This window comes from Octodon degus, unplaced genomic scaffold (assembly GCF_000260255.1).
Source record: "Octodon degus isolate 3935 unplaced genomic scaffold, OctDeg1.0 scaffold00036, whole genome shotgun sequence".
Lineage (NCBI taxonomy): Eukaryota > Metazoa > Chordata > Mammalia > Rodentia > Octodontidae > Octodon > Octodon degus.
In genome coordinates, this window is record NW_004524612.1 from 9,484,481 (window position 1) to 9,496,505 (window position 12,025).

At 51.8% G+C, this 12,025-nt stretch overlaps 1 protein-coding gene across 2 annotated transcripts in view; it reads right to left on the minus strand.

Moving 5' to 3' along the window:
- Loxl2 (lysyl oxidase like 2) overlaps nt 1–12,025 on the minus strand; it is a 76,521-nt gene that overhangs the window by 2,781 nt on the left and 61,715 nt on the right. For both annotated transcript variants that reach the window (XM_023714670.1, XM_004630664.2), the window contains exons 9-12: nt 10,093–10,252; nt 7,056–7,311; nt 2,397–2,512; nt 1,961–2,097 (exon numbers count right to left, since the gene is read on the minus strand). In XM_023714670.1, coding sequence (XP_023570438.1) covers nt 1,961–2,097; nt 2,397–2,512; nt 7,056–7,311; nt 10,093–10,252 — 669 coding nt within the window. The remainder of the gene's footprint in view (nt 1–1,960; nt 2,098–2,396; nt 2,513–7,055; nt 7,312–10,092; nt 10,253–12,025) is intronic.

The window sequence follows — 12,025 nt, forward strand, 5'->3', positions numbered from 1 at the left end:
TGGGGACCGGCGTCTGGCCCGGCTGTCTAGACGTGCCCTTGCTGACCAAGTGCTAAAGGTCCTGCTCCGGAATGGCCTGCCTTTCTTTGATCTCTTTTGTACTCAGTAACCAACTGATGCCTCATCCCAAGCCACAGGACCAGAGGCAAACAACGCCTTGCACACTGTGGCCCTTGGGTCCATTGCCCACCCAGCTGTCCCTGAGGTGTGTTCACAAGGGCCGTGGGACAGAATGAGGGCCTAAGTCAGAGCCATCAGGGTCAGCATGGCCCACCTGGGGAGAAGAAGTGGGGGCTGGAATACGTGGTCCCCACAGCCCCTCCCGCTGTATGGCTGCATTCCAGAGTCATCAGGCTGTGGGAAGGGGTTTAGTTTCCTGTGTTTCTGTCAATTGGGGAAATGACAAGAAAGAAGACAAAGCAAGGGTGACTGGAACCGAGTGGCCCACAGAGCTGGGCCTGTGACACTGCATGCAGGTCCCGTCCTGGAATTCCCCTCCTTGCCACCTGGTGCCCTCTTCCTGTCCCTGCACTGACATGGACCTTCGGGTGCAGTGACCTCTGTCCAGTGCTCTCAGGCACCCAGAGCTTCTCCTCATGGAGGAGGCAAATATTTCTCTTTTGGCTCATCAGAAGCACTGCGATGCCCCTCATGAGTCCATCTGCTAGTTGCTTCATTTAGTCCAAGGACGCAGACTACAGAGTTCATGTGACCTGGGTGTGCCGGGCCATCAAATGAGGACGGTAGTAAGACCTTACCCTGCTGTTTAATGGGATGATGCATTCACTGGGCCAAAGCGGAGCCCAGCTCGGCATAAATCCTCAATAAAGTGTACTTATTAAACTGATGGCATTTGTCAGAATCTACAGTGTCACTGTTCACGGCAAATGGCCAACAGAAGTCATCAATTACTGTCCATGCACACGCGGTCACAGGTACTCATTTAGTAGAACAGAGCCACTTGGCTGGGCCTCTCCAAGTCCGGTTCAGGCTCATGGGCGGGGAAGGGCTTGGCTGCCTGACTCCCAACCTCTGGCACTGCCAGGGCAACCTCTCAAAACCCCTGTGGTCACTTCTCTGCAGGTGCTGATTCCTCAGGGAAACTCCGTCTGGTGGCAGGGACTGCAGGCCAAACCCTGGGCTGCCTCCATGCACCATTGGGAAAGTGTTCAAGGCAGAATCACGCATTCTGGTCACCCACCTTGCCACCCAGGGCAGGCAGGAAAGCAAGATGGGTGGGGATGTGTCAAAATGATGACTCAGCCTGCTATGTGCCGGAGAGGAGGCAAAGGTGACACAGTGTCTCCTGTGTCTCCTCCCAGGTGGGCCCAGGATGGAGCATCCCCGAGCTCCCTGCCTTCTCTGCAGGACTGGCCATCCTCCTACACCAAATGTGGAAGCCCTGGGAGGGCCCCACAAAACAGCTCCCAGGCTGTCCCTAGCACTTGACATTCTACAGATTCATTGCTTTGTGTGGACAGTGGCCTCTCTACAGATCCTGTTTTCTGAGAGAGGGACATCACCAACACTAGGGAGTGACCAGCTCCTTGTGGAATTGCTTTCGGCCCCCACATGACAGATCCAGACTGGGTGAGGTCACTGAGCAAAGTCAGGGTGGAGGGGAGAGGAGCTTAAAGGGAGGCCAAAGGAGTGAACAGCTTTCGAGGCCAGGGAGCCAATTCCTGGCCCAATAGCTAAGCCTGCCTGCAGGTGAATTTTTATTTGCAAGTACTGAGCAAACTGAACTACCTGCACACATCCCAGGCACCCTGGCTTCCCCCAGGCCCTACATGCCCTCCCGCCTTGCTCATGCAGTTGACCTGCTAGATGTGAGGGTCTGTGTAGCACCTGCCTTGGCACTGCCTGGCCTCCAGGGCCTGCTCCTAGCACCTCCAGGAAGGAGGCTGTGGGGTGGCCCTTCCCACAGCAGTGCCATGGATCCCTCCCTGACACCCCTCACCTGGAACAGGTATTCTCCAGGGGGCACGTCGGTGATGTCAATCCACTGGCAGTCGATGTCATGACGGTAGATGTCCCAGCAGCCCATGGTGATGCCCTGCTCCCCAAAGTTGGCACACTCGTAACTTTTCTGGATATCTGCAGGCAGGGGTGGAGGAGGGACCATCAGCAACAGCCCCTAGCCCTGCTGCCCCAGCTCCTATTTTTGCTTCCTCTGCTCTTACTTCAACAGGACGCCCCTCTGTACCTTACCCATGTGCGTCTCCTTCCTGCAGGTGCCCCTCCTCCATGGAGCCCCTACCTGTATCCCAGGAAAGCCCCAGAGAGCGGGCACACAAAGGTCCAGTGCAGACAAAGGACATGGAGAGTCCCCAGTGCCCAGGGCTACCCAGAGTTGGCAGGAGCCCCTCAGAAGCCCCCAACCCTCGTACACATACCTCCTTCGCATTCTGTGTCCTCCAAGCAGAAGCTGGCCTTGTGGCCCTCGGCCACCTTGGTGCCATTGAGGTTCAGCAGGTCATAGTGGGTGAAAACCTCCATGCTGTGGTAGTGTCTGCGAGCAAGGAGGGTCTGTGGTTAGTGTCTGGAGCCGCTTGGCCTGCGAGCAGCTGCCCAGCTGGGAATCTGACCTTGGGTGAGGGTGGTGAGGGGAGAAAGAGGGAAGACATGGGAAAGGAAGGAAGTGCCAGGCATGGAGTGTGCACCGTATGTTGTGGAGCTCTGTGGCCATTAGTGAGGCTAAGTGTTGGGCGCTGAGCCCTATTATGTTCAACAAGCAGGGGCCCTTCAAAGCACTCGGCTCATTCCTGGTTTCTCTAAGCTAATAAAGAGAATCACATTCTGATGTCTTTTGGACACATTTTAAGGTAGAAATATGGTAGGGAAATATGGTAGGGATGGTGTAAGCTGTAAGTAAGGGGGAAGTGGCCCTAGGAAACTGGGTGTGTCTGGAGGACATGAGTGGACCCTGGGGACACGTGTGCTTTATGGTAGGAGGAGGTGGCTTTGGGTGACAGGAATGTTCCTCTTGCATGGAGGCATCACAAAGAGGCAGATGGAGAGCAGAGGACTCTGGGAAGGAGAGGCATCCTTGGGGAAGGCTGCAGTGGGGCAGCTACAGCGGAGGCGCCCCTAGGGTTCAGGAAGGGAGTAAGCTGGCTGCAGTTTCCCTGCTGACTGTTTACGGCGGGCCATCTCCTCACTGTGGAGGAATTGAGAACAGATGCGGAATCTTGGAAAGTGACAAGTTTGGTTCAGAACAAATAAGGCAAATGTGGCTTCCTGAATAACCCACTGCCCAGGCCCTGAGCCCAAGGTACAAATGGGCTGGCTATGCCCTATCTCGACCTGTGTGACCCCCAACTATTCCAGCACGCTTGTCCCAACCAGTACAGAGACATTCAGAAAATGGGGAGCACAAGAGAACCAGGCACCAAGGCATGGACACAGCCCCTTGTTTGGTTTACGCTCGACCTGAGTGACTTTCTCAGTGAGGAGGCAATGACAACGTGGCCACCTCCCCGGGCCACGAAGGACCGACAGGACAGAAGCCATGAAATGCCTACTGCAGGGCTGGAACCAGAGAACTCTGCGCCTGTCAGCTTTCTCACCACCAAGCCTCCCCTCAGCAGTAACAGCGGTAGTCCAGCATTTCATTCTACTTAGTGGTGACTCCTGGGCTGACTGGGGCCCCTCGCTCCCCGGGCCTCCTGCAGTGGCCTTAGGTCCCACTGTATGTGGGGGAGGAGAGGAGGGCAAGGATGGGTTTTCTGAGAGGAAATTAGAGACTCTTTTCTCTTCCGCGCCTGTGTTTGCTTGTGCTAAAAATAATGGCAGGAGTTGCTAAGTTGGGCTTCCCCCAGGTCACTGGTGTCTTGAGGAAACTGGTGCTGGGCCAGGGGCCCAGGGAGAACTCACACAAGGAAGAGTTTGTGGCAGTTCAGGCGATGACTCTGAAAGAGTCTATTTTGGCTTCCTCAAGCAGCCTGATGAGACATGAGGTCTGACTCACTGCCTAAAAAATGTCTGCTCTCATTCAGAGAGGGGCTTATGTGACCATGCTGCTGGCTGGAAAGACTGAAGAGGGGTAGGGCTGGGTCCCGTTGTCTAAACAGAATGCAGACGGAGCACACAGACGGAGCACAGACGGCCGTTGTGAGGGGCCTCTGCCACCCGGCTTCCGGCGGGCCTGATTTAAGGCTCCTCCAGCCTCAGTTTTTCCCCTGCAAATGTCGGCAGGGGAGTAGTTGATTTCACTGCCTCTCTGCCTTCTCTGGCTTCTGTCCTGGAGCACCTCTGCTTACCTCTGGGTGTAGGTGGGAATCGCAGCTGGCCTGAGGTACAGCCCGGAGCCCCCCTCACCACCACCACCACCTGCTCACCCCACTCCCACCACAGGTACAGTTGAGTGCTGTGAAGGTGGAGGGCAAGTCCCAGTCACCAAGGTGGGCACCCTGTGTCCCAGCTTGAGGTCTAGGGAGGGACATGAGCCCAGGCCAGAGACAGAAATAAACCCCAGGACACTGAGACCTGATGCTTGCTAGTAACCGGACAGAAGGAGCTTCCTCCTGCAGCAGCGCCATCCCTGACCTGCGGCCTGTCACCTCCAAGGAGCACCCAGCAGCCACATCCTGGGGCTTGAGGCAGGAGGAGGACTGCTTTAGGTCACCAACCAAGGGCACCAGGACTGGAGAGAGCAGCTCTTGAGGCCAACTTCCTTTATGTCCTGGTGTGTCGGCCTTCATCTCCCAGCCCAGCACTTGCAAGCAACAAGGTTCTGTTTCTCCTTGTTGCATCAATTAAACAGCGAGTGGCATTTTTTCCCCATTCACATTAATTGGAGCCAGGGTTCTCGCACTCAGCTCCACAGATGGGCTTCAGGGCATCTGGAAATCTGCAGAAATGGGATGTTAAGTCTCTAGAAATCAGTGTTCTGACCAGAGGAAGGGCCAGCTTTCAGCAGCCTCCCAAAGGAGCCCAACAGGGATTTGAGGCCAGGAACCCTGTTGGAAGGCCCCCTCAAAGTGCCTGGAGGATGGAGAACCTTCTGGTCACAGTTTCTTAGCTTTGGACTCGAAGGAGGGGGCTGGAGAGATACTTGCTCAGTCTGCATGTTCTTCCCTCCCCTTCTCTCCCAAACCATTGACCAGACCATCTGTAAGCAGAGGACTAAAACCAACCACTGGAAAAGTGAGGGGAGTCAGAGTCTCTGGGACTCCAGAACATTTCTGTGATGTCACTGTGACTATTCTTAGAGAATCTGGCTCCCTGGGAGAAAGCATATGGCACTTGGAGACTCCTACCTTGTAATCTTTGGGTGGGCCGCCATGGGTGGAGCTGGGGTACAATTACCTTCCACTTAGAGCCCCATAGGCAGTGTCAGCCCCAGCTGGCCCTGGCTTCCAGCCACATGGTCTATAGAGAAAACCAGCCACCAAGATGGTCATGACCCTAACCCAACTCCAGCTCATGCCCTGAAGGAGATGCATGGGCTTTTGTATGAAGGCCAGAAATTCTTTGACTCATTAGGGCTTTCAGCACATTCAGATAATCACTGTAAGGGAAAATCAGGACCCTTAAATGCTTTTGTAGTCTTTTCTTTTGAAAGAAGTTGAGCAATTCTGTCCTGAAACTTCTGAATGTGACTGTAAGTTGTGACATGAAAAAGAAGCTAAAGATAGGTTTCTGGTGATGATTCAGCAGAGGTAATGGGAATATTACAGACAGCTAAGTTAGGTAAAAATATTATAGGCAGACAGGGACAGCCCTCCAGGGTCTGTGGGGAAGATGAGAACACACGGCAGCTGTGGATGGGGCACGGACCTTCAAGGTCAGCTCTCAATACAAAGTACAAAATGATGACACCACATACTTGCTATAGGGACCAGCAGTAGTGGTTGATATTCTAACCAGGTATCAATCACCTTGGTTGGTGGGTCGAGAAGAGCCACTGACCCATACCCTTCAGGAAAAGTCCATCTATGCTGGCCACAGGACTTCTGCCCCATTTGATCCCCATTTCATCAACATTCCCTCAGCAATTACTCTTGTAATCTCACTGGTTCACCAAAGTCTGTTCGACCTTACACCCACTTTGGGCTTCCCCACTGGATCAGTGCTACTGTGAGTCTCCTACAGATCTCTCTCTCCCGGGGAACTCGGCTCGGCACCCGAGGTTGAAGTCATCATCCATAAACATGGGAAAGGAGACAAAAAAGAGAAGGAGGAATTTTTCAGGGCCTGATGACACACAAAACTGTACAACAAACACTTCAGAAAATTCTGCCCACTAAGATGCAAGATTGCCAACCACCTTTAGCCACTGATGTTCATTGAGATCTTTCCACCTAACGGACCTGCCGTGTCTCCATCCCCAGAAAAAGGACACACTTCTGTTTGTTTGGGGGAAAAGGTCTTACTGCGTTTTCTGCCTAAATTCTCCATTTTTTTTTTTTTAACAAAATCATACACAGGCAATTTCCAACAGACAGATGCCAATGCTCACTTCTCTTCAATACAGCCCTGTTCCTCAAGATTTCTCTCCCATTAGGTTGCCCACACGGCCCATAGAATACACACAAAAATGCCATAAAAACCAGTGCCCATTTCCCCTTTTCTTTCAGTTACCTAAGTGACTACACATGCAATCTTATTAGTTGATTAAGTTTTTCCCACATTAGGCACACCTCACCTCCTGGTTTTGCTCTATAAAATTCCCTTGAAAAGCGGTGTCCTTGGTAACCTACTTGGGATCCCTTCTGTCTGTCTCAGAGAGAAGTCTTCTTTCCCCAATAAATATATTGTTTTTCCTAGAATTCGTTCTTCGAGTTTAGAGAATGTGAGCTCACATCAGACATCGAGCAGGTAGGGAGTTGTATGTCCTCTATATCAGGACCATTTACTGAAGGTCACTGGCAGGGCTGGGTGCTAGGAGAGCAGCCTAACTAGGAGCGCTAGAGGCCCGGAGGAGACTTGGAAGGGAGGTGGCCCGGGAGCTAGATGTGGACAAGCAAGGCGAGTGTGGCCGGTAGCCTGTCCCGCTGGCACATGCAGGATGTCAGGTTGGAACGGCTGGGTGGCGATGGGAGTGGCCCTACCTGTGACAGTCGTGCCAGATCCACGCGTGGCGGCCGTTCTTGGGGCGGAAGTCGGACTGGCCGTTGTTGTGGATCTGGGAGGAGAAGCGCAGCAGGCGGCGGTAGTGGCGGACCAGCTCCTCGTCGCTCTGCACAAGTGCAGCGGAGGCTGAGAGGCAGTTCTCCTCCCGGGCACACAGTAGCATGGACATCGGCCGCTCCTCCAGGTAGGTGGTCTCCTTCACCAGCTCCGCGTTGAGCACCAGGTCGGGGGCCGCTGGGAAGACAGACACAGTGGTCACACCGTGGAGACCCCTCCTCCAGGATCCTTCTGACCCCCAGGCCTGCACACCCCCCGTCCTGCCTGCCACCACCGCCTGGGGGCTCCTCACAATTACTGCCCTTGCTGGCCATGTCCCCAGACTCTTCCCTGGGCGTCCTTGGACAACTCGTTATCAGCACAGGGGCAAATGCTTACAAGTGTGAGATGTGGGGAAGGAGTGTGCGACCCTGGCTATATTCTCTCTACTCTCAAGTGACTTCAAATGCTCCATAATAAGAATAAAAAATGAAACCCAGCAATAACGATGGGAGAGAGAGAACACTGCTCCACCCTTGGTCTGATTTTTCTGGGAAGAGTATACTTTCCAACATGTATAATATGCATGTAGATTTACAGTCTGCTAAAACTGTCCTTCTTAAAATACATTTTGACTGCTTAATAGATATATCCATTACAATATTCACTTTCATGGTGACATAATATTTATTTCCTATCTACGCCTGCCACGTCTTAGTTGTGTACACTGTTTAGAAGTTTTGGAGTTAAGGACAAAGTTGTGACAAACAGCCTACAGTAAGTATGTACATACAAAGTGTTTTCTTCAGGAGACATTTGCATCAGTAAAATGGCCAGAAGAAAGGGCTGCATAATGTTACGGCTCTGCAGCCTACTGCCAAGTTGCCCTCTTCACCAGGTAGTTCTGTTTCCGCCACACCCAGCTTTCCCAAGCTTGATTCTTCTTAGAGCGTGTTACACCTAGTGGACACTGGAAGAAGGACTGGGGGCTGCGCCTGTTTTTAAGCCTCCTTGACACAGGCTGTAGATTTCCCTATTCCTATGAGCTTCCCTTGGGCATTTCTACAGCACATATCCCAGACACTTGACTGACAACTGATCCTGCTGTCTTATTTCATGCCACGCTGCATGTAAATTGGACCTGCCAAGCTGGATGTAAAGTTCATAGGACCTGGAGCTGGACCTGTCGGGCCAGTGGCCGCTGTACAGCAAATCTGCCCACAGAGTGCACAGGTGGGAAGTGGGATGGGGACAGAAGACAGAGATCAGGAGGCTCCCAGGCACTGACAAGCCTTTTCCCCCTCAGCTTCCTGGGTTCTGGGGACTCTATATTTTTTAGTGTGAATGTCTCACTTGTCTGGGCCCTGCTTAGCACTCCCAGCATGGCCCTCTACCTAGGAGCTCCTTATTGTGTACACCCTCCAGCTCAGGAGTAAAGGTGGTCTTCATTTGCTCTGCTAGGAGCTGGGAACCTGCTCCCTAAAGCTGCCGAGGGGTGGGGGACTTGACAGTGGGATTGGAACACTGCACGTGGGGTGTGTGTGTGTGTGTGTGTGTGTGTGTGTGTGTTTCCCAGAAGCTGGACAACACCAGCTCTGGGAAAATCCTTTTGTTTCCTTAATGGAAACTTGACAGGAATTTGAATGGGAAGAGAGTAGGCGTGGGGCATTGGTGCTGGCTTTGGGGAGTGACTGAGGGGCTTGTTTCACGGTGGCTTTCCCTTGAGGAGCCATTGTGTGATATAGTATGGAAGGCAGCCATCTGGACACAGGCAGGGACAGTGGGTGGAAGGGTGTAGGTGGAGTCAAGAAAGTACTGAAAAGTGAAAATCCAGATGAGCTGGACATGGGAGGTGGTGAGAAGGAATGGTATCAAGGGAGTTTCGCAGGTCTGGGGCCTGTAGACCGCCTTCGCTGAGAAGAATGACCAAGGTCGCCTGGAGAATCTCCTGGAATAACACGCCTCTGGCCAGCCCCCAGGAGCTGTGTTCCTGGCCCACACAGCACTGTCCCCTTGGAGCTACTAAGTGGAAGCCACTCTGAGCCCTTAAAACTCACTCACACGTTTGTTCCATCCCAGAAGGTCTTTAAATTCTTTTCCTGACCAGGTTTCTTTTTTCTTTCTGCTGGTTGCTAGGAAATTCACTGCGAAACTACTGATCTACCCCTAGTAAATGTATAGAACTCCAGGATACAACAGGTTTTTAAATTTCCCTCTTTTTTAACTCCATTTTTTTTTTTTTTTTTTTTTGCCAGTACCCACCTTTCCACATGTTGTTGTATTATTTCTACATGTTTTTATACTATGCTATTTTGACTTTTGCTTAGGTTTATAATACCTTAATTTTCCTTTGAAAAGGATAAGATACTGCAGATATGAATACACCAATGAGTGCATTGGATGCTGTTTCCTTGGAGGACTGCTAAGAGTGTGATCTCACTGTCTCTCCTCTCTGACAGGATGTGACCATTGTGATTTTCTCAGTGTGATCACTGCGGGCCAAGAGCGCTGCTTTCCCAGGATTAGGAAGCACCAAGTGAAAAGAGATTAGAGCTGACTGAGCTAGGGGGCAATCTTCCCTTTGCTCTTGGTGATGGTAAGGTGACAGTGTTTGTTGCACCCCTGAACATATCCACTGTTAAGTCTGGTCTCCAGTGTTCCGGGACAACCGGAAGTGAGGACCCCCATGGACAGTTAACTTTCCAGGTCAGCTAACAAGGCAGCATCTGCTCTCAACTGGTCAGAGATGGCTTGGGTGGGAGACTGACCTTCAGGACACTGGAAGACACTCTCAGCATGACCCAGGCCACTCAGAATCCTGGCTGGGCTGCCCCTTCCAAATGTCCCACCTCTCTGGCACAGTGGTATGTGTGTAGGGGGTATCGTCAGGCAGCCACATGGCCACCAGGGCTTGGAAACAGGAAGTAAGCCAGGAGCCTGGGGTGGCAGGGAGGCTGAGAGGGTGCCCCTGGGACTCACTTTCTGAGCAGGCGACTCCGGCCCCAAACTGCACTGCACCCTGGGGGCAGAACACGTCCTCGTCGTGGCGGCAGTGTGCCAGGGACAGCTCTGTTCCTGAGCACTTCACCCCACTCATGACCACTCTGTTGCCATCATTTCCATGCCAGTACCAGGTCTCCTGGATGAATGAACAAAAGAAATGCCAGCAGTCACTTCCAATGGTCGCTTTCTCATATTCTGTCAACTTCAGAGTTTCAACAATCCCTCCCCCAAGGTATAAGCCCATTTTTCAGTTGGAGATAGCTAAGGCACAGTCAACTTCTCCTCACACACAATCAGATCGTGGCAGAATGAGTTGACAATCTAGGTCTCCTGACCAGCACTTGCATTGTGCCTCTGTGCACATTGTGACAGCACAGCAGAGTCTACGATTGATGGGACAGGAGCTTAGGGTGCAGCATGGCAGACCAGGGCAGACACTGCTAATCAGTCAGAGCCTCAAAGCCTCAGCACAGTGCTCTAGAAAGACATTATCAATTGATCAGAACTTGATCAATTGGTTGCAGAGAAGACCTTTATTTTCATATGTCAATCATTAGATACCGCATCAAGTCTGACTTCTGAACTCGCTTCTGAGAAAAGCAATTAATTGAGTAGCCCTACACAGAGGCTGTGGAGATCCTAGGTTTGTGATGCTGAAATTCATCTGGCTCCTTTGATCCAGGAGGCTTCAAAAGATGGTTAGGATGAAATCTCTCACTTTGAGAGATCTTTGCAGCAGAGAGAAGTGAGAAACAGAGAGTGGTGCAGAAGTAGTGGAAACCTGTGGCTGAACCGCAGTACCCAGCTATCTGGTCAAATGTGGGGCTGGATGTTTCTGGTGGGTAGTTTTCAGGTGGGCTTCCATTTAAGTTAGCTGATCTGAGCAATACAGATTGTCCTCCCTAAGGAGGGCGGACCTCATCCAAGGGGTGAAGGACCTTCAGAGAGAAAAAGAATGAGGTCCTGCCAGGAACAGGGAATTCTGCCTCCGGATGCCGGTGGCCCTCCCTGGGCCTGCAGCCTGGCAGCCTGCCCTGCAGAGATGGACTTGCCAGCTTCCAAAATCCTAGGAGCCAATTCCGCAAATCTCTTTCTCTCACCAGATGGATAATAGATCCGGTCTTCTGTATCCATGACTTCTGCATACATGGATTCAACCAACTGCAGATTGAAAGTATTTTTTTAAAAGCTATCTTTGTACTAATTATATCAGACTTTTTTCTTGCTACTATTCTTTATGTAATACAAGATAACAACTGTTTCCGTTTCCATTGCATTATGCATTAGTAGTAACCTAGAGAGGATTCAAAGTGTATGGCAGGACTGCACAGGTTATGCACAAATACTGCACCATTTTATACAAAGGTCCAGAGTATTCTTGGAGTCTGGTGTCTGACAGGGTCCTGGGAGCACGGATACCAGGGACAAATGTACAATCACACATTCTATTGATTCTGTTTCTTGACAGAACCCGACCTAAAACATCCTCCTTATTTTCCACACAGCCCTGAGCACAGCTTATAACCAGGGGCAGATTTGGGACCAGTGCCATGCCAGTGCCATTTCATAGCCCCAGTTGAGGCCCAGGTGTCTTAGAAATTAAGTGACAGAGAACAAAAGCAGCTTAATGGCAGCTGTTTTCCCACTCCCCCTGGACAATCAGAGCTGGCCACCACTTGTCACTAACAGTGCCAGCAGAAACACCACATTGTCCTGGGAGGGGAGAGGCTACTATGTCAGAGACTTGTTCCTTCCAGATGCTGGACCGAGGAGCCACAGGGTAGGAGACCTGAAAGAGTCCCTGCACTTCTCTTGGGGCACTGTGGGCCTCTCTCCCACCTGTGCCAAACCATGAGACCCTTCCCAGGAACACTTTCCACTTCTCTGAATCCCCTTTCTTAGGGCCTAA